The sequence below is a fragment of the Opisthocomus hoazin genome, chromosome 2, assembly GCF_030867145.1.
Source record: "Opisthocomus hoazin isolate bOpiHoa1 chromosome 2, bOpiHoa1.hap1, whole genome shotgun sequence".
Lineage (NCBI taxonomy): Eukaryota > Metazoa > Chordata > Aves > Opisthocomiformes > Opisthocomidae > Opisthocomus > Opisthocomus hoazin.
In genome coordinates this window covers 69,365,883-69,388,854 of record NC_134415.1, presented here as the reverse complement: position 1 = coordinate 69,388,854, position 22,972 = coordinate 69,365,883, and the positions used below count along the sequence as shown (strand labels likewise).

Sequence of the window (22,972 nt, the reverse complement as noted above, 5' to 3'; positions counted from 1 at the left end):
ACGCGCGGGTGCACAGGCCTGAAGTTTCTCTGCCAGTGCTGCGAACTTGGAACCAGAAGCCTGGTGGCTGGCTGCACTGACGCAGCATTTAGCCCAAACCACGGGTTCCTGCCGGACAGCTGGAGGCTTTGCCTTGAGCACCCTGCTGCCCCGACAGGCTTGCAGCATCGTAGCGAGAGGAACTCGTTTCTGTTTCCATACCTTGCTGGTCTCCTAACAATGCACATAACAATATATATTCCTTTGCATTCAGGGTTTTTTTTACTTGTCACGTGCCCGCAGTATCACTTCCTCCTTTGCAGTCTACCTTTAGTGTTTCTGCTTTATTTTCATCATTTTTGTACCTGTTTTCCCTCCCTGTACTACTCTTCTTTTTAACTGCTACCTGCATCATATCCCTGATCTATTTTCTCTTCTTTTTGCCTGTTCTTTTTTCTGGTGGCAGCTTCTACATTGCTTAACTTAATGGGAACTACCAGATTTATGCCAAATAGAACAGATGGAAATGTTTCAGCAAAAAATGTTCTCCAATAAGTACTAATTAATATATGTTTTCCAGTGGCATTCGTTACAAAACAATTTAGAAGGAACTGTTTTGTTTCTGATCAATATTTTAATTTTTTTTTAATGTTAACATTACCAAAAAATCCTCATTTAGCCTTGGAAAAAAGCTAACGTTTAGATTTTCCCTAACAGTGAACTCAAAGAACTGGTTTTTACGCTAAAGTTTGTATATGTCCTCAGGTGTTGAACAGCACAGTATTTTATGGTCCAACTTTCTAGCTTTTAGAAAGTTCAGCCTTCTAGATGGTTCTGGTTTAGGAATATGCAGATAGCTTTCTTACAGAGAATAGTATGGGTGCACATGTCAAGAGAGACAAAGACAAAATCAGAGGCTACAAGAGAAACAGAGAGCGTAGATTCCGCTTGCTAGAAATCAGTGTCTTGAAGTCCAGCTTCAGCTTCAAAGATATCATGTGTTTTGCAGCACAGCCTGGCAACTGCATATAGAACTTGATCATGCCTTCTGCACACACTAAAAAGCAATTCTGAGCAGACGTGCACAACTAGCAGCTGACTTAAGTGAGAGGTATCTGACTTTGACAAGCATTCACAGGAACAGGGAAAAATTTCATGAGATTTTGGGCTAGGAATTTGCAAGTCAGTCCATAGTAGTAGAACTCAGACCTACTCTCTCTGTTTTAACCAAAATGGATCCACAAAGAATCACAAACATTTTCAAGTTCTCAAGATGCAGATGCAATGAATCTTAAGATCTCTTGACGAACTTTAAGGGTGTAAATAACTGCCATGCGTTTTCATTTACGTAGTTTGATTTCATATGGGAAATAGGTAAGGAAATAAAATAAAGAATTTCTTAGAGAATTACACATTAGAAAAAACAGCCTTTTTGTCACCTCTTTCTATGTTCTCGTTACAGCCTGAAACAGAGGTTCCAGTTTACTCTCAACCTTCCATCTTGCTATCTAGAGGCAACTAAAGGTGTTTGCTTCTTCTGTTAGCCCTAAACAAGAACCCTCGACACGTATTTCTAAAATTAATGAATCATCAGTTGCTAAAAGTGGCTCTGTACTGCAGAGATTAGTGACTCTTACAAAACCAGAATGGCCTCCCTGGCTTTCTGTACTCTGTCCCTTTGATCTGCTTTTTCAAAGGGAATGGAAATAAATGGGGAGAGGTACTTTATCTCCCACACCTAATTTACTGCTTAGCTTTCTTTCATTCTTGGATTTTTGCTACATCAGATAAATTTTAATTTCTAGTGTTGTTTTCACCAGTAACAAATTTAATCACATTGGCATTGTGTCCTGGCTTTCACTCACCATAATAACTCAGTGGAATAAACACTCCACTCGGCTGCATCGGGACTATTCAGTGCTTGCAGTGCTGTGTAGCTGCGATGACCAAAGGCCCAAGCACACCAGTCCGTAAAGGCTACAGAGCCTCTGTGTGTCTGCCCACCTCACTAAAACGCACAACTCTTAGAGTCTGACTGCAGGCTCGGGAAGACAGACGGGCTCAGGTAACAATCATAAGTGCCAGAATTATGATTAGACAAATCATTTCATAGATAGGCATTTAGAAATCACTTGAGAGTCTGGTTTACTCAATATTTAAATTTCTCTGACTCAGTTGAGACCCTAGAAATGCATGGTCAGGAGGTTTTTGTCTTGTTTTCTTTGGGTGATCCTGCAAAGGAGTCGTTAAGCTTCAACCTGAAATGCCAGCCTAAACGCAAACCTTATTTTCATTTTATTTTGGGTTTCACTTTTGAGTTATCAGAAGACAAGTGGAGCAAGTACTGAAACATAGTAATACCATTTATATTTGCATAGCTCTAGAACACCAAAACTCCCAGACCAGACCTCTCACCTGAATCCCACTTAAAAAAAAAAATCTGGTGTTTACATTAGGAAGCCAGAGAATCAAAGATGATACAGAAATTCAGCAACAGCTGTTCTGTGCCGCGGCATAAAGTAGTCTTGTACCTAGTCCTAATTTCTGCAGCAAAGCTGTCATATTAGACTAATAAAAATGTGTGGTTTACTCGATACCATCTCTAGCTTTAAGTTTTATAAATATTTTATTGTTAAAAAAGAGCTCTTAGTATTACAGTTTGATGGTAGAAAAAGTGTGGCAAAGGTGTAAAGAGAGATCATATGTACTATTTTACTTCATGTTTTGTTAGTTGTAGTTAAATTATAAATATATGTTAATAAATTATTCGGTTATTTATTTTATACTTAAATGCTACCAGTATTTGAATAATACTTATTCAAGAAGAATTACTTAACAATGAAGCTTTGTGAAGCATGTATTTAGGAAAAAGAGATTTAGCAGAATCTCTAGAGGGAAAAAGGTTCAAGGGTTCTCGATGTTTCAGGGTAAACAAAAGGACCTGGAACACAGTGGCGTTTAAATCTGAACGCTTTCCTAAATGTTTTTCTTTTTGCCTTTAGTTAGGTACAATGAGGCAGAGGTGGGTAGTGAGCACAAGTCAGCATGTAAGACAGTTGTAGGATTCAACATGTGGTGTGAAGCTGAACAGGAACAGGAATTATGGATGCTGCAAAAATCTGATGCTGGAACAGCCGTTTTCAACCTCAGAAGAGTTCTCCGGATATTTTCTGGAGAATTCTCCATTTTTTCATCTTAGTCAGGAAAATCATCCTAAATTTTTTTTTCTTCTTCTCCAGGTAAATAAAGACAAGGGCAGAGGTAGAAAGACAGGGTACTGTAAGTTTGGTATGGCTGGTATATTTGCAGTTCAGGGGTTTAAACACTATCAGACTTGCTCTGTTTGGATACAGTCTGTGAATTACAAGATAAATTATAATTTTACTTGCCTGGGAGTTTTTGTCATCATGTGGTACAGTTGTTGGGCTCAAAAAAATGAAGACCTTGACTGAGACTCTTTTCTCAAACCTTGAAGCTCCTTGGACATTTATCAAGGTCACTGAGATTTTTTTAAATCTTTGTCTCAGAAATCTGTTTTTTCATATTATTGGGTTTTAGAGTGCTTTAGATTTGTGCTGGGATTTTGTCCACATCTCTTTTTTCATGAGTATTTGCAATGTATTGAAAAAGAAGGTTCATTTTCAGTTTTTAAAAACATCTTTCACCCAACTTGAGTAGAAGACTATGATACTTAGATGTCATGAATTTCTCAGAAGTGACATTAAGTTCATACTTGTTGCTAATTAAAACCTTCCCAATTACCCTGGAAAATATCACCAGCACATTAAGTCTTTTGAGTCATACTTTTCCTTGAATGTTTTCAAGTTGCACTTCTCCATATTCTCTTGCAAGATCTTAATATTCGTAATTGCTGTATGGAAAACAGCAGGTGCTTGTCTATCTCAAATAGCTAAGTATATAGATTTTCAATCAGCTCATATTGATGAAGTGAAATTTAAATGAAACTAGGTATTTTTAGAAGGATAATTTTGAGCTGAGTACTCTCTGTACTGTCAAACATTACTACCTTGATCATGGTACCACGTTATGATCTAATGAGCATTACCCCATGTGCGTGACCCTAGTTTAATGAGTTTTGATGGGATATGAGTTTTAATTGCTTTGCCATCTGCACTTTTCACGCATCCAAATTCAGCATGAACTTTACAGGTGTAGCCAGTTGAGCTCACAGTTGGTCTTTTAACTTGGATGATCTGCTCAATTTCCAGGCTTTTGAGCATTAATTACAGTGGAAACATTTTGCTTATTATATTTCAGGCAAGATTCTTCATAGTCCTTTCTACAAAGTCTTAAACAAAAACCTAGATAGACCTTGAACAAGTGGGAGTAGGCAGCTCTCGAAATAGTCAGGAAGTCTGATGGTGACATGGAAACCAGGGCCGCTCCTCGTTCTCTGGGAATCATTCTGCCTAGGTCTTCCCAAAAGTCTCATATAAATGGGCTTTTCCACCCTGACTGATACGAAGTTTTGCTCACATTTTTGCTGATCAGTTGTTTAACAGGAGGACTTTCAGATTAATTATTACTATTTATATTTAAAATAATGAAGCATCTTCTGATATTCGTGATTTTCATACCAGTTTTGATTTCAGACACAGTAGATCACTTCAAATTGAATTCTAATGAGCTTTCTGTTTTCTCTTGCAGAAGTCAGATGCTGTAAGAGTCACCACCTTCACTGGCTGCATGGGTGAGACGTTTCTGGACAGCAAGCCCATAGGACTGTGGAATTTCAGGGATATCGAAGGTGACTGCAAAGGCTGTGCCGTCAGGTAGGTGACGCACTGACTGCTTTCATGCTCCTTTGCTGGTGGTGACCACTGCATTCTGTGGCAGGCAGCGGGAATTTCCACGGCAGCCATCAAGTTCCCGTAGACAGCTGTGGTCTGTCTGCAATGCTGCGAGTTGTACGACATACAAAGTTAGGCTGCAACTACACCAAGAGGGAAACTGCCAATCTGGGTTGTAGATATGGTCGGTATCTTAACAGAATTAAGACAATGTAACAGTGTTGTGATGGAAAGGCTCCTGCGAACCAGTAACTGGGATGAGTCAAAACATGGGAGAGGGTGAGATCCACAGTGGGACGGGGTCTGGCTCACAGACAGCTGTGGTGGGGGTGCCTGCGCCTCTTACGCAGCATGGGGCAAAGTCAGGTGCCTCGAGGTGGCTTTCACAGCCACCAGTGTAGTGAGCAGACACCCCCACAGGGAAAAGGTCTTTCTGTTCTCGAAAAAAAATGGTAAATCCTGTCCCAGTCGGTGACCTGTGGTTCCACGTAGGGTAAGTGGCCCATCCAGGGAGGACCAGGATTCACATGTGTAGGCTCAGCACTCTCTTCAGGAATTTTAAAACAATGTAAGTTACTTCCTTTCCAGATGTCTCCCTGTCCCCAGAGAGCTGTGATCTTCATGCCTCTTTCTCACCAAACCCATCTCAAACACTTTGCTGTGCCATGTCTCAGCTTCGAAAGCTGAGGGCCCTTACACAGAAGCACCACCCGATACTACAGCACAGGCCTGGGAAGACAGACTCTGGGTCTCTCGCATCCTTGTTTATGGCTTTCACAGTGACCCACTGCATGAAAGCAGCACAGTTGTCTTAGATGCCCTGTTTTTTAGTGAATTTGGCATTATCAGTATATGGTGTAGAGCTAAGGCTTAGCCCTTTGAAAGTGATGGAAATTAACAGTTGTGAACTGAAATGATTTTGGAAATACTAGAGGATTTCCTTGACTCCAGCTGTAGGCCCTTGACACTTAGGTGGAAATTTAAGGAGCATGATAACAGACATAGGCATTTCATCTCCAAGAAAGTCCTAATGGAAATGCCTAAACCTTCATGTGTGTCTGCCTAAATTTAATTTTCTCATTCATTAGTGATAGTGTAGATCTGCTTGCTTGGAGTAGAGGTAGGTGAGAGGGAGACTGAAAAAATGAATGCTGGATTTGAGATTTGCAGAAAACTGTGTTAAAAGCTCCCTTTTATTTTAACCCATTGTTCCAGTACCAGGAGTCCTGTTCTCCTGCAAAATCTAACTGCAAAAACTTAACCGTTAAATGTAGCTATGGAAGGTGAGAGGACTACATTGAAGATGCTTTTATGTGTGCAAGGATAAATGGGAAACATGTGCCTGGCCAATATTTCACATGAAGGTCCCTTGTTCAAATTCAATGACAGTTGTGATTAAACCAAAAAATTGCTGTCTTGCAGATGCTTGATCCACGTGAGAGAAATGGACAAACAGTCCATCATAAAAATCATATCAGACAAACTCAATGCCTGATCTTTTCTGTTTTGTAATGACAGGGATGCCAAAATCTGTGGAGGGACTGATGCTTCTGCTCTTGCCATGTTTGTAATTTGTGGGTAAAGAGAGAATCGCAGTTTCCAGGGTTTTCAGTCTGGGACCCTCCAGAAGTTGTGAAATCCCTAACACTAACAAAACCAAGATTTATTACAAGATGCTATTTTACCTTGAGGATTGCATGATGAGTCATTACAGACCATGAGATATATGTGACATGTTCCTCTTCCATCTTCCTCTCAGATGTGCTTTTGAGTTGGACAGCCGGTGAGCTGACCTTCTGGCTTCACTTGTCAGCACAGAGAATTGATATGAAATCAAACCGAGTTCAGGAAGACTCCCAAGCGGTGTCCCCTCACTCTCCTAGCCCCCCACTTCTTTTTCTTTTAACCTTACACGGCAAAGCAAAATGGTTGGAATTGCCCCTTTTCAGCCCACAGGTGGCAGATGGAGAAGGGACGGTCCAGTTCGATGGCGACAGCTATGCCATGGTGAGCCGCCCGATCCGCTGGAACCCCAATATTTCCACAGTCATGTTCAAATTCAGGACCTTCTCATCGAACGCCCTGCTGATGTATCTTGCTACTGATGACTTGGTAAGAATGACCAGCTAGCCTCCATGCTTCTTACAGGTTTCATGCTATCTTTGCAGTGGGTGAATTCATCATATTATGAAAACAAATAGTAATTTAACATAGCACTGTCCCGGTACGATGTTGCCTGGTAGGATGCTTCACTGCTGTCCAAGTGAAGACAATGTCATAGTGTGGAAGTTGACTACCCAGAGTTTGATGACTGGGGAGCATTATCTTAGACTGAGAGGAATTCCAGCTTTTCTGAAATTATTAATTAATTTTCATTTATCCCAAATGTTTACCTGTGCAAACATTGTCAGTTGTGGTTGTGGATGCACGGTTTAAAGTATCATAGTGTGAGGGCAAGGAGAATATGGGAACAGACCAGTCATAGACAGAAGTTCTATTGATATAAAGTTGGTGTTTAATGTGAGTGGCATTAAAGGGGAACTGAATGGTACAACAAACAGGATGTGATGGTGTTTTTGCAAGGTCTACACATGGTACCTTTTACAGCCAAAAAAGAAAATAGAAGCATTAGTTATAAAGCTGTTCAAGGTTTTTATTCACATACACTACCAAATCTGCGTGGGTAGCAGGGAGAAGCTATTTGTAAAGACATCTGGCCAGATCCTCATATGAATCAGGAATAACTCAGCTTCAGCATCCCTGATCCAGATTGATTTGCACGCCTGACTGGGAACAGAGTCCTTTCCTCAGCCTTTTCATATGAGCCAGAAATTATGTACTGCAGTTCTCACTGATGTCTTGAAGAATTACTGAGCACTCACTATTTTACAAGAACTGTGTTTCTGTAAATTAGTCTTATTTCATATTCCTGTATTTTGGGAAAAATTATCAGAATTGCTGGAATTATCAAGGATGAGGGTGCTTCTTCTGACTGACTATAGCAGAAGATAACATTTTATTATGATAATGAAGTACTTACGTAGGTTTTCTAATTAATTTTTATAATTGAATATTGAAAGTATAATTAATGTAATTATTTTAGAGGATAATTATTATAATTATTATTAGTTTATGTCATTTTCTAGAAATAAATATTTACTTGAACCTCTGAAAAGCACTGGGAGCTGGAAGGCAACTGGTCCCTGATACAATTTGTCTCTTAAGATATTGTCCCACTGTACAAAAACTTTGAGGATGCTCTTTCTAGTGATGCATGGATAGACATGCATAAGCGTCTAGAATACTGAGTCTGTTCAATTTTACTCTTTGCTGGTTAACTTAACTTGATGTTCATATGCGTAACATTACTGTCACAGTTTTGCATAAGTATTCAGCACATGGTAAAGTATTTTCATTCTCCCGAGGGCTGAGCACAGGTGGAACTCGCCATGAGCAAAATGATAATGAAACTTAAAATTTCTGCGGTACATTCAAGTTCTGGGTCATAGTTCCACCATTACTTACTTAACGCCTTTCACGCTATCCAGTTCCCTGGCTATTTGTTTTGCCCTTTGTGTCCTGCCAACTCTTTTTCTGTAGATATTCCAGCGTGTACCATTGCTCCAATTAGCCATCTCCAGTTACTGCTTAGATATTGGTGTCAGTGGTTGATGAGAACAACAGTTCATAGCTCCCTGTTGCTCCATCAGTAGAGATTGCTCTCTGGAAACCCTAGTAAAACAAGCCTGTTTCACCATCTTTACTATTCCTGTTATCTACCTTGCAAGTTTCAATCTAGCTGAGGTGTGTGGTAAATGCACTGACTGTAGTACAGACATATACTCTAAGCTGAGTCTTAGTTTCAGGTAATTATAATGTGCATTTCTGCCTTCAATCTAAGAAAATAAAAGTACTGACACCCCATCAAAAGTCCAGCTAAGTTGTTAACAAAATTCCAAGTTAGCAATCCAAAGGAGAAGAAAAGGGGAGGAAAGAATTTGTGGGCAGCAGACTTTTGTACATTACAGTCCTTGGCAGTAAATGCCTAAGTAGATTTTTTTTTTTAGAGCTTGAAAAAAGTTGTCTGCTCTCACCCAGGAAAAGAAAGTGTTTATTTAATGTCATATGCCTCTTACCAAAATGAACAAGAACCATAATTTGTGTATCTAATCCTTTTCATTAACAGAAGGATTTCATGAGTGTAGAACTCAGTGGTGGGCGTATAAAAGTCAGCTATGATCTGGGTTCAGGTACAGCTTCTGTCATCAGCAACCAAAATCATAATGATGGCAAATGGAAATCTTTCACCCTGTCAAGAATTCAAAAGCAAGGTGAGTTCCTGTGGTGTCAACGCCATGCTTTCCCAACTACCTGTGCAGCACAGCTAGCCACCTAATCATGCGGAAGGTGGTGTGCAAAATTACTAGAATTATAAAGTTCTAGTGATTTGGCAACATCCTTTGCTTAGATTACACCTGTGTTGAGTTTCATGTGAGTGATTGCACTGTCAAACAGGCCTTTTATGAACAGGTAGCTTAATTTTCAGGCACAGTTCTGCTTTGCAGTTGCCTAAATTACATTCTAAAATGCTTCTGAGCAGGGAAAAAAGAAGCTTTTTCATCAGTTCCTTGATGTTGTTCAAAAATATAAAACAAACCTGTGTGATTTTTGTTAGGACAGCAATAGTTTTCATGCTGTATAGTTCTCATGCTCAGCATATCCCAAAGCGCTTAAAAAAGCAATGACTTCAGTACTGATGGTACAGCATCTCAGCAGACAAACACAACAACTGTTTTATATTCCCTAATGATGTGAAGTGTGCCATGACGTGAACCTGCATGGAAACAACTGGGAACATCTTCAAAAGTGCTAATTGTTGAACCTGTTACTGGTGCAAAACATGAAGTGATGGCATTTGATAAGATCGCAAAGAGCACTGGCTATCATGCTGGAAACCCCCTTTTTTTCTGCTTGTTTTTAATCCAGTTATAGCACTGGTAAAATCTTACCTGAGCCAAATTAATTTTATTTATGGCATCTGTGACAGTCTCTGTGCCTTTGTATCCTGAAGTCTTACTGCATTCTGCATCTTCAGGGCCACTGCGAGCCCCTAACCCACGCATCCTCCTCTTGCCCCCTCCAGTGCCAGCTCTCTACCTGGCCTTCACATCTCCAACACAGAGCCACCCTCTTATCTGGCTGAAGCAGACACTGGCCAAAATAACTCACAGCTCTCACCTGCAGATTTATTGCACCTTTAGAGGAGGAATGCCTTCTTGCTAGCCAGTTATCTTAGTTCATACTTAACTTAGGAGTTATTAAGATAAAATACAATGTCACATAATTGTGATTTATTATATCATTCAAACATATCATGTGTTTATAAAGAAGATACAGGTACAGAAATGAAAATAAAATTTATCTGTTTACAGTAAGGTACAGCAGGAAAGTCTATCTCCCATTCACTTCTCTTTCACTCCTGAAAACAGTAGTTTCCTTTCAGGTTTTACACATTCCTTCTCTCTTTCAAGGCATTTATTTGGTCGGCTGCTGCTACAAGAGACTCACCCATGGGGAGAGCTTCCATGAGAAAAGACTCTTCTCCCATTGCTCCTTCCTCTCCATGGATTACACATTACTTCTTCTAGCCAGCCTTCCCTTTGTGGTCTCCTAAGATGTTAACAGGTCTCTTATCTCCAGACTCACTCTATTCCACCTTTAACCAGAAATCAGGCTGTCACTTTTTTTAGTTAAAATAAAGGTTCATTTCATTCCTTAGGTATGTAGATTTGGGGGAGGGGGTATAGATTATAAGCAATCATCACTTGCATTTATCTGTCTGAAGAAAAAGAAAAAAGGAAGGAAGGAAGGCAGGAAGGAAGGAAGAAAGAACCATTTCTTTGCATCCCTATGGTAGAATATCTCTTTCTTCCTTGGGGGCTGCTCAGCATTTTTCACTGTCTTGACTCTCGTTGAACTTCATATTCTGTATTAATGTATACATTAAAGATACACATGGAACAAGCATTTAAACAGGATGGTTGGATGTAGTGCATCACTGACTCTGGACTGAGATTAGATGTGACAGCAACTGACTGCTTTGGGTTTGAAAATGCTTTAGAGTGAATGGTCACCAACCTCTAAGGCACATAATGACAATGCTTAACAAACTTGTACACTAAAAAATCCTGCTCAAGTGTCAAGCTTTGGACTGAAATCACAAATCAAATGTAAAATGATCTCTTCTGTCTTGAATTTGTCCTTAAGTGTTAGCTCCAAATTACATTGACAAAAAGAACATACCAAATTGAAACAGGTTTAGAGGATGTATAAAAATAACGCATACAGAATTGCTATAGCTTTTCAGGTTGTTATGGAAACAGAGGAACGTGCAGGTCTCTTCCCCTGTCCATAACTGACAATTTGGAAATCCAGTGTCTTAATTGCAAAATACAACCCTCCTTACCTCTCCGCTCACCTCCTAACCCTCCATATATTTCTCTATTGGTTTCTTACATTAAGACATCATTGTTCATGCCTGATATTTTGCAACTAATGTCAAATCTCTTCTAGCAAACATATCAATTGTAGACATAGACACCAATGAAGAAGAGACCCTAGCAACAACTTCTACAGGCAGCCACTTTGGGCTCAACTTGAAAGGGCATGAGAAAATATATTTTGGGGGATTGCCAACCCTGAGAAATCTAAGGTAATGTGGCTCAAACCAATTTTTTTAGCTTTGGTAAGGGGATGTAAATGAAGTGTAATCTTATTCTCTGTATCCTTCTCCAGTTCACTGGCACTAAGTGAATGGTGAGTTCCCAACACACCCAATATTGCCACAGCAGACCAATGCTTTATTTGCATATGTTATGTATTTCAATGTATTTCACACAGCTCACATTACACAAATACAGTGGAAATAGCCATGCAGTACATCTCTCTGATGCTGTGCAGGAACCAAGATGTAGCTGACTTTTTAAGTATTTTTTTATCTGATGAATAGAATTTGTGACTTCAAACTTACAGAAATGGCTCCATGCCTTCACAAAATTAAGCACAAGAGTTTACTATGTGCATGAGTAGAAAAACTGAACTACAAACTATTCCTTATGGGATTACTGTTTGATGGTATGCATATTTTTGCATAATGAGGGTCAGTATACTTTCAATAGGTATAAAAATATTGTGTTTAGATATCATTTAAAATTCTTTCCAGACTTAGGTTCCTGGACTCCTTAGATTAATTTCCTCCTGTATTCAGGAATTAAAGTACATGATACAATATTCTGGATATATTTAATGCATGCAGAATGAAATATGGCAACCTTTTCCCTTCAGAAACCTGATCCTGGATTTCTTACACAAATAAAATTCCAGTATTTATTTTTAAAATATTACGTAATATTATTGACAAACTTTAACTCAAGCTTTAATAAACTAAAGAAATGGGATAACAGATACTTGAATTTAGTGACTGTATTACACAGTTTTAAATGGACAAAAAAAATTAAAGTTTAAATGAATATTCAGCAGTTTTGCAATGACAAGAACAAGATAATTCTGTGCTACAATGAACAGATGAGCAACACAGAAACGAGCCCATTAATCTACGTCAGCTTTAGCTACATAGCATGATGACAACCTTGAAGTGGTCTTGTGCACAAGGAACTGTTGTGCTTAGTCCACAGGCTGTTCTGCAGCTAAAAGAATGGAAGTATTTGTTAATTTATTAGGTTAATAACTGACCTCTGATGTCAAACCACCCAGCAATAAAAAGATCTAAGATCTGTTTTACTCATGAAATATAACACTATGTTATGTAATTGTGAAATCGCACCAGTGCCTAACAAAATGTCTAGAGCAATTATCTTCCAGCAAATCCTTTGTGGTTGCTCAGAAAATCAGTGTACCACAGCTATTTGGACCTGTGGTAACCATTCTGCCTACAGCTATGATTCACCAGTCGCTGGGGAAAGATGAGTGTTATGGTAAATTAGAGTCAAAAATAGTGAAAGGAGGATTGGAGCAAAGCTGAGCTGCAAACAATAGACACTGAGGTACCCGTGACTTTGTAATTAGCAGGTCGTGTCACTTCTGCCAAATTCTTTTACATGGTTTGCTTTTACTCCCAACCAAATATAGCATCAAATTGTAAAACTCTCTGATATGTTACATTTTAAGGTAGATGTTTGCAGAGTAACCCTGTTAATTATTGTAGCCTGATAGCGTATATGGAATCTCACCATCCCTAATGTGTTGTTTGTGAATGATGTGTATCTGCTTCACTGTGAAATATCTGGACCTTGCTGATAAGTATAATTTGATACAATTAATGTAATTTTGATTATTTTCTTTTTGTCTTTCTCTCTCACCCTAGTATGAAAGCAAGGTAAAAATAATCAGATTACTTGCATGACTTGCATGTGTCTAGTAAGTGCAGCTTGAAAGCACAGGCGGCAACGCAGAAGCAGCGTGCGGGCAGTATCTGTAGCAGCTGTTACGCTAAGGCTGTTAATTCAGCGAGTCACTCCTGCTGCAGCAAGCAAAGCTGCTCCCAAGTGCTTAACACTGTCATGTTACATGCTGTGCACACGTCAACCACTTTTGTTTTCTTCACACAGCTGTGTGTGTTTGTGACTCTGGACTGCCTCGGAAGCAGAGCTACGGCAAGCTGTGTTGCTGAGCCTGGTTCCGACCTCCAGGCTGTAAGAGCGATGTAGTCCTGGGTCGGGCAACAGGCGCTGCACTCCGAGGCAGTGAAGTAGCTACTGAGGAGGGTATAAAAGCTAGGTGCAGATTTTTGTGCCATTTGCCACATCTGAGTTTAAGAACAGGGGGATAGGAGAGGTGACCTATTTCTGACCATTTCCAGTTTGCAACTGTGTCCATTGCTTTTGCTTTGACTGACCTCCACTGTTCTCCAGCTTAATTCCTGGAGGGAATTACAAAAATGAAGCTTCATCCTCCCCAATCCTGAGAAACATTATTTTCTCCCAAGCTCCAGAAATCTTTTCTTGTGTTCCCCTGAAATTTATCCTAGTTTAGGAAAAAAAAAAAACAAAAAAAAAACCAAACAAAACCCACAAGTATTTATGCAAGATCTGAATGAACTTGGACCTTGTTCTGTATGTTTAAGTCTTAGGAAAACATCAAGCAAGTGTTAAATGTTTACAAGGATGTAGAGTTCAACTGGGCTGAGAATTGTAACACTGACTGACTGTTGCACAAGAGTGGTCTGTAACTGGACAGGGCAGGAAGGGGGTAGGAAAATGAATGGTTTCTGGATGACAAAGATGACTATGGGCACTGCTGACAATGACATGGCAAAAGTCCTGTGCTGTTGGGAAGATGAGTCTATGAAGGAACTGGGGAAGAGCTAGGAAATAACAAATCAAAAATGAAAGGTGACCATAGTTATATGACTGTAAATAAAGCAGAATACAGATTATTTTAGTAAACCAGATGCTTACTTTAAGGGATGTAAATTTGCCAGAGAATACACCGCGCTTGCTAGGATGGCTATAATGCAAAGAATGGCTTTCAGCACCAAAACGTGCAGCTGAACAGTACCTGTGCAAAATAGTGTTATTTTGTAATTAATATTCTTTAATATCTTTTGTTTTCTTCCAGGGAGCTGAAGTGTTTGGGTTTTTTCCTCCCCACAGTTTTAACTTCTTAATTATTTTCCAAATTCTTTTTTTTTTTTTTGAGAAGTTCATATTATTCAGATATTGTACTAAACTTTCAATACTCATGCGTAATATTGTGAGTGAACTAACAAGTGCTTTTTGCTTTTTGGATTTACTCTCCATGGTATGAATGGCAACTTTTATTCTGAAGTGAATTTATAAGGCTTTTCTTCTTGCAAGCCTGGTTCAGATGTTGCCAGCAGTGGTGGTCTCATGCTGGTGTTCCCAGGCCTGGGAAATCATACTTTTGCATTCAAGCATGCTAGCTTTGGTGTTATTTCAGGGATTTTCTCATTTCTTCTGGCAACCAGCTGATGAGCCAAACCATAGAACTTTGCAATTCTATGAAAATAATTTCCTGCGCTGTATGGATAGTCAGATTCTGTTACAAACCCAAGTAGTTTATTTTCTTTGCCTGCCTGAAAAAGTCAAATATCTTGCTGTGCCACAAGAAAATATGCAGCCATTTTCATAGGAAAGATACTGGGAATATAAAACACACAGAAAACCAATGTCAGTCCACCTGAACATAAAGAATCCCTAAAGCATTAAAAAAAAAAACATTTCTGTCTTTGGCAAAGACTTCATCCAAAATGTTTGTAGCTGCTGAAGTTCCTCTTTCATTATGAACTAAAATGTAAAAAAGATGAATGAAAAATCTGTCTTCCAGTTAAGGTCTCTCCTTATTGTTTCTGACTTCCTAGCTTGCATCTTTCTGCTTTGCCTAAGCAACAACTACTTACTCATTTCATAGCTCACTGCATTTAAACACCAAAGGTGGCAGCACTCCTCTACCCAAAAACAGAGTAAAGAAAAGAAAGAAAAAATAGAAAAGGGGACTGTTGTTGATTGGAGATGAGATGAATCTCCTGTTACACCTTTGAGTGATGGAAGGCAGAGTGCAATATGGGCTGATAGGTGGTAGAAGGCAAGATGTATTCATTTGAGTGTATGTATTTATAAAAAAATCCAAAAATCAAGCATCTGTGTGCCTGCATGTGTGTGTGTCTGGCTGACTTTGTTCTCCCTAAACTCTGTTTTTGAAAATACATTGTACTTCTAAACTTTTTTCAGGCCTGAAGTGAACTTAAAGAAATATACAGGTTGCCTCAAAGAGATTGAAATTTCAAGGACACCGTATAATATATTGAGTAGTCCTGATTTTGTTGGTCTAACCAAAGGATGCACACTAGAGGTTAGTCTGATTTCCACCCATTTTGGTCTTAATGGGTATAAATGTTTTCTGGTTTCTGATTTTTATGGCATAACATATTAATTGTATAAGGCATAGTCAGACACACATAGGGCTCTAACCTGAAAATCAGAACGATTATATTTGAAAGAAAGAAAGATGAATGAGTCTGATCAGCAAGTAGACCAGTTTTCCACATCCTAACTTCTTGGACAGTATCCCTGGACAGTTGAGATATCCCTATTACTAACGGGTAGGATTTCTGAAATGCTTAGCAGTGGTCTAGTTCCGTTTCAGCTGACTAAAATGGGAATTACTGACATTCATGAGGATAGAATTAGGCAGTGACAATATTGCAAAAACCTTAAAAAATTTTGATGCACATAAAATCCAAGGATTTAAAGAATTTTCTTTAAAAAAAACCCCTGTTATTATAAGATCATTCACTACAGAAAACCTGAGATACTTTGAAAATCACAGTATATTTGGGTGCAATTGAAAAAAAGTCACCTTTAGGATAGGAACTGTAGAGCACTTACTGTTACGCACTACCACTGAGCTGGAAGCTTAGTGGTCTTACTGACCACTAAGAATGAGCAAAATTGGCGTCATCACTTTAACTTTAAGTACAACTTAAGTCTATTTATTTTCAGTTGCTGCTGCTTCTAATTTACAGGCTTCCAATGCATACAAAATTCAAAGAATCTGATCCTAAGTTTGAGAGGGAATGTAGTAATTGTCCATGGAAAAGAAGAGTCTTATGTAAAAAAATATTTCCATTTACATTTGTCTCCCAATAAATCGTTTGTATTTCTTCCCTGGACATGTATGCTATTTAAGATAGTTTTGCAAGCAGATGTATGATCTACAGTTCCATATCAAATACCACTACAGCAAATTCAAAGGAGCTGTTGAACAAATGCTTTCCAAACATTTTTCTCCAAAATACAGAAAATTTCCTTTGAACAGTAACCTGGCCAAAATAAAGATGAGTACCCTCTGTTGCTGTTCTGTCTCTGGCCTTCATCAGAGCAAAAAGCACACATCAATAGGAGTCTCAGGATACTAGACTAGATGGATCTGTCATGTGATGGCCATTTTTAAGTTCTCAGGTTTGTGACAAAGCTAAACTGTAAACACCCATATTGCTCAAACGCTTTTAAATCTTACAAATCTGGGTTCAGCAAAAATTTTCTACAGCAGTTCATATTTGTTTGCATTTATTGCAGAATCTTTCCTGAACAGGAAAGCAGGATAATTGTGTTGATTTTCTTCTGTTGCTATGAATCTTAGAAAGAAATTTGTTTTTCATGTTATTTTGTAACACTTGAGGTTTCAGAATTTGGAATCTAATTGGATTAACCATTTTGTTGGGGAATTAAATAAAATATCCTAATTGTACAAAACAGGATACGTAGGATAATGAAAAAGAAGTGAAGTAAAAGCAGAAGATACAGGCTGGATATACGGTCAATTATTTAAATGTCCTCAGATTTCGGCAAAATGTGAACATCATCACCAATTATTTTATCTAGCATAGTCTATTATCTCTATACTTAAAATCAGTGCCACCATACGGAAAAATCATGAGTTATTTTAGAAAAAGTCACTGTTTCTATAGAGTGGTCTTCCCCAGCTGGAAGAGTAAAAGAATTGGCAGTGATTACAGAAAATCTTCAGGACTATGCACTGAGTTATTATTTGATGACATATTCTGCACTTTAAATTGTGTTAATGGCTACCAGTGTCCAAAGAGTTGGGCCACACTCAACGAGTGCTTCGTTTATGAGCCTGAGTCATCAAGAAAGCAGTGGTGCTTAGTGAAGCAATAATGATGAAACAGTAATGACAGATTAATGGAAAGTATTTTCTGGGCACATCTGACAAATAATATAATTTAGTTTATGTTAATATTGGCTGCGGTTATCTATTATATTAACTTAAAAGCAAAATCCCACTGTATTAACTCAATGGAAAACATTCATATAATAAAACACCTGTGAGCAGTTGTTTTTAATCCAAAAGGATATACCGAAATAAGACTGGAACTTTGCCTTCCTGTAAGACAGAATTCCAGAAATACTCTAATGATGTCAGATGTAAACAGGTAAATTAGTGTTTGCACAACACTTTGAGAAGTAAATTGCTTAGTGTTTAGTATTACTTTCCATCTCTTCACACTGGTTATGTTTACGTAGTTTGTTATCTTAGTTAGGAAATCTTTTGGCGTGTTCATACTCGTGCTTTTAATCCTATTAAAGCGCTTTCCTGTCCTCTTCTTCCTATAGAACATTTACACGGTTAGCTTCCCCAAACCAGGTTTTGTGGAACTGCCGCCTGTCTCCTTTGACATGGGCACAGAGATCAACCTCTCCTTCAGCACCAAGAATGAGTCTGGGATCATCTTGTTTGGCACAAGTGGCACAGTTGTCCCCCCCAGGAGAAAGCGCAGGCACACTGGAAGAAAAGCTGCCGCTGCCCCTCTGAGGAGAAAGCGCAGACAGACTGGACAGGTACGAGGGAACCTAACAAAACATCAAGCAAAGCCCCAGTTTTACTGAACTTCTTCCACTTGGTTTGTTTCAAGACACTGTCAGATGTTTATACTTAAGCTAAAATTCAGTGCTTGAGAATAAATTATTTCTAACGTTATCCTTTATCTGACGGAGAATCTGACATAGGCCCAGAATTGTTCTTTTGCACTGGAGTAACTGTTTCTCTTAAAGACGTACAGTACAGCATCCATTGCTTGTTGCTAAACAACAACAGATTTGTTTTTCTATCATATAGATGCTTCCATGTTGATTTTTTGATTAAACCGAAGTATTAGAGAATACTGTTCTTCACTCATTCTGAGGACTACTTATGCACTATTAATGCTTGGAAACCTCTCTCATTCCTGTTCATACAGACATAAATGAGGATCATTCTGTTTCCTGTGAGACAAAAAAAAAAAAAAAAAAGTTCCTAGAAGCAGTACAAAATGAGCCCCTTGTTCGGGATCACTGTGGGATATAAGACTTAGGAGTGCTCCAACCTCTTCTTCTCTCCCATAAAATACAAATCGGAAGAAGAGGATAAAGTCAGTCTGTCCAGAGGCATTACCTACAGAGTCCAAGTGACTAACTGGCAAAAGTGTCATTGCTGCTAGAAATTATTCATATCTTGCTTAATTAAAAACCTCACAGACAGACATACCACAACAGAGATAAACAGAGTATTTTGGTGCTTTCTTTGTTCAAGTCTTCTGGGAAATGATATTTCATTATTCTCCTTCCTGCCCTTTTTGGAAAAGAGCTCTCAGTGACCTGGAGGAACACGCTCCAGGGACAGTGCATTATAATGGCTCACTCTCATGACATTAACTTCAGGGTAGGGTCTCCTTTATCATTACCCAGCTCTTCAGATCACAGAAGTGAGCATGACACTCATTGCTATAGTTACTGGAGGTTAGGTCCTGAAATCTGCTACAACATGATATTGGTTGCTAGAGTAACTACTAGTGTGATTTGCCAGCCCTCCAAACCCAGAACTCATGCTGAGATCAATGCTAGTCAGGGCTTGATGGGTTTAAGACCAGGGCTTGTAATAGCAAAAATCAGATGAATTGTAGGTTAGAAGTCTCCATCTTTCGCTAGAAAATAGGTATGGTGAGAGATAAATCTTTTGAAGAGGCTTTCCAGCATGACCCCATTTTACCCATTCCTCATTACAAAAATACAAGAGAGTCTGAATGTAGCAGCAGCTGCAGAACTGAAACTACGGTATCTTGTCTATGCTGAGCAAATTAAAAGCCGGTGTAAGAAAATAAAACATACGCACTAATGTAAAACTAAGTGAAATCATCTTTTTTTCCAAATGTCACTTACCTTCTCATACCAACATATACCTTGCAGGCCTACTATGCAGTGTTCCTGAACAGAGGTCGACTGGAAGTGCATATCTCCACAGGGATACGGGATCCCCACAGAATCACCATCAAACCAGAAGCTGGCGAGTTTCACGACGGCAGAGCCCACTCCATCCGGATAGAACGAGCTAAAGGGTAACAAATACCTAGAAGTGCTACAGACCACACAGCACAGCTAAGTCAACAAAGCAAACGTACCAATGTCTTCAGCAATCCATGTAAAAGCTTCTGCTGAGGCAAAGAATTTACTGTAATTCCATCCTTATCCAAAAATTTTTAGAAGTTAGTTTCTGACAGTGCGTACTGTTCTGCAGAGGTGGGTTCATGTGCCTTGCTAGGCTGTCAGCCTGTTTCTCTAGAGGCCTGCATTTGTCTGAATTGGAATCTTTAACCTTCTGGTTCTTGACAAATGTATTTTATTAATCGAATTTGTGGATAAGAAATACTGCTGTGGTGCGGTAAACCACCTTTTAAAGACATGTAGAAAAAGACCATTTTCAAAGCATATAAACAGCGACAGCACAGCAGCCTGTAGCCTTTTTGAGATGCCATGTGCTGGTGTATATACATGGGCTTATGGTGGTACCCAGGTAAATATGGTAAACCAACGAAGGCACACAGTCCCAGATGAAAAGCAGTCATTCTTAATGCTGGAAAGCCACTGCAGACCTTCTTAGACCGTATTGTTTTAAACAGAATTTCACTTCAATTCTTTGCCCATTCTTAGACATTATATAAATATGCGAATTACTCTTCAGCATTCAGAAAGTGATTAGAAGCAGCACTACTGTAGTGTGTAGGACTCAGGCAGTCAGTATTATTTATGGCCTGGAATACCCCTTGTTCCAAGCAGGGTTTGTTGTGGACACTTGGACATACAAATGTGTACATATTGTACAGACATTCAGTGGATTAGTGCACTAAGCACAATGTTGTTCTGTTTAAAAAAAAAAATCTGAAAGAAGATGTGGCATCCAGCATGTCACAAAATGCACTTATCCAAGCACACTGAACACTATGCTTCGCCCTCTTGCCCCCAGAACACTGCAGCCTTCTTGAGCAACAATTTTTCTCTGTCTAGTCCTGAGGCACCCTTCTGTCCTCTCTATAATTTGCTTTGCTTTGTCCTTTGTCAGTATAATTTTCTGACTGAATTTCTATTGTATTGTTAAAAAAAATCTTGTAAATAATGCCTTCAGACAGTATCTCTCCCCAGTTTCAATCACTATTTTGAGGTAAAACTAAATTCCTTGGGAGGAAAAGTTACTTTGAAAATGGATGACTGCATGTTGTGAAACATTTTATGTCACTGTGACAGAACACAAATATGCAAATAATAATAAGAAGCTCTAAACAACAAAGAAAGTTCTTTTGTGCAGTACTATAGCAAGAACAGTAGCTTGACCTGTGAGAGTACATCAAGACACTATTGTTGTACAATGCCATCCAGTGATGGCGCTTGTTCAGATGAAACCTCTGTTTTCAAAGTAGCTCTGTTACAAAACAGATTGTCTGAACTCCAGTTTCTGTAAGCTGACATGGATGTGAAAAGATAAAAATTAAGACTAACCCCTCCTCTGCTCATTGCAAACTCAAGCTTTATTTGATTAAATATGAGGACACCCTTTGAAAACTCTTCAGAGAGATAATTGTCCATATAATTATGAAGTATTTGCTTTCTCTTCCAAGGTAATTATAGGATACTGTTGAAGACTAATGCACATCATTGTATGGTTCTGTTTGGAGCCAGAATGTTTACTATGGTAATGGCTAACGATGAGATGAAATATTGCATGCTGATGAAAACATTGACAATCAGCAGTCATGGCTACCATGCAGCAGCACAAAGGATAACTCGAGTCTTGACAGTCTGATTTCCCTACCCTTCCTCTGAAGGCAGTGGAGAGAAGTGTCCTCTCTGGGACACTTCGCAGAACCTAAATCAGTCTGTTGCTCTCAACTGCCCCCGGAGAAATCTCTTTCCTGTTTCCACTGCTAAAAGGTCTGGGGAAATCCTAGAGATTGCCCCGAAAGACAAGTCTTTTAATATCTGCTTCCTCCAACTCCTTGAAAAATTAATCACTTTCTTACTCTACAGCTGTCTAGACCAAATGAATCCATCCAAAACTATGAGGAACTCGGACGATTTGCATGTGGTACAACAGTTACCTAATTCAGGTGCTTAAGTCACTATGCAGTTTTGTCTAGGACTTGTGTCCATAACAAAGCCAAGCGTTTTACATATGAAAACCAGCCTCTTTTCAATAAACATTTTCAATATTCAGTTGCTAACAGTAATTATTGTTAAGGAAGAATACTGGAGTTCAATACAATTTTGCAGATGAAAATAGGTAGGTTATTTGCCAGAAATGGATCATTTCTGATATGTTGTAAGGATGCTCAGTAACTGTGAAAAATCAAACTACTTACTTAACTTCGGTTTAGGCAACTAACTGTAGTCAGAGATTCTTGAATAGTTACATTGTGATATTTAGCATGACTGTAACATGGCTAACTTTTATTAAATATAGTCCAAAAACATAAAGAAATTATGCCAACTAGCATTCTACTTTCACCTTCAAAAATACTGAAGTCCTCATCCATCCTTCGCAACCCAGCTCACCTTGAGCTGGATTTTTTCAGAACTTGGAGATTTTCTGTGTTTCATCAATGGTAAATTGCCTCAAAGCCAGCAGTTAAATTTTTGACTCTTATTGCTATACCTTGTTATATACGTTACCCATCAAAATAATCCACTGTCTCTCAATTCCACAGCCCTTACATTAACACAGCTTTCTCAGTATACAGAGTGTACGGCTTGGCAAACTAGTGTTTCACTTTCTGTCCCTTTCACCATGTTTCCTTCTAGATGTAGTGCAAACCTGTAACATTTGCATCTCAGTAGCTTTGACAGGCAAGAGCAGCTTTTCTCTCACATTTGGATTCTTGCTTTTATGAGAATAATGCCCTTCACCATATTTACTCCTTTCCTCTTTCTTCTTTTTTCCATTCCTTGCCTTGGCTTGGTCAGCCAGTGGTGCTGTGCTTCAGAGGCTTCTGCCTTCCTCTATTCAACCTTAACAGTATGTTCCACAGGACTGGTTTGTCTTTAACTTGTAGCATGTGCATTACCCATGAGAATGAATTACAGCATTTGTATCAGTACATGGTGCACAACCAGCAATTTTCCTGCTCTTGGCATCCCCCCCAGAAAAAAGCTACCAGCTCTTTTAAAAAGTGTACAGTATGTACCTGCGGTCAATTCTGCAATCAGAGCAGTCTGTAGCAGTGTTTGTCCCCCAGCGAGAAGGTAACAACTCGTACAAACCAGGAAATAGGGAGCCCAAACAAAATGTGACCCCATGCTGTTCCCATCCTGCTGAGC

At 39.0% G+C, this 22,972-nt stretch overlaps 1 protein-coding gene across 1 annotated transcript in view; it reads left to right on the top strand.

The window, feature by feature from the left end:
* LAMA2 (laminin subunit alpha 2) overlaps positions 1-22,972 on the top strand; it is a 408,847-nt gene that overhangs the window by 366,843 nt on the left and 19,032 nt on the right. The window contains exons 49-55 of the mRNA XM_075444852.1: positions 4,648-4,772; positions 6,740-6,902; positions 8,977-9,121; positions 11,364-11,502; positions 15,560-15,680; positions 17,966-18,190; positions 19,574-19,722. Coding sequence (XP_075300967.1) covers positions 4,648-4,772; positions 6,740-6,902; positions 8,977-9,121; positions 11,364-11,502; positions 15,560-15,680; positions 17,966-18,190; positions 19,574-19,722 — 1,067 coding nt within the window. The remainder of the gene's footprint in view (positions 1-4,647; positions 4,773-6,739; positions 6,903-8,976; positions 9,122-11,363; positions 11,503-15,559; positions 15,681-17,965; positions 18,191-19,573; positions 19,723-22,972) is intronic.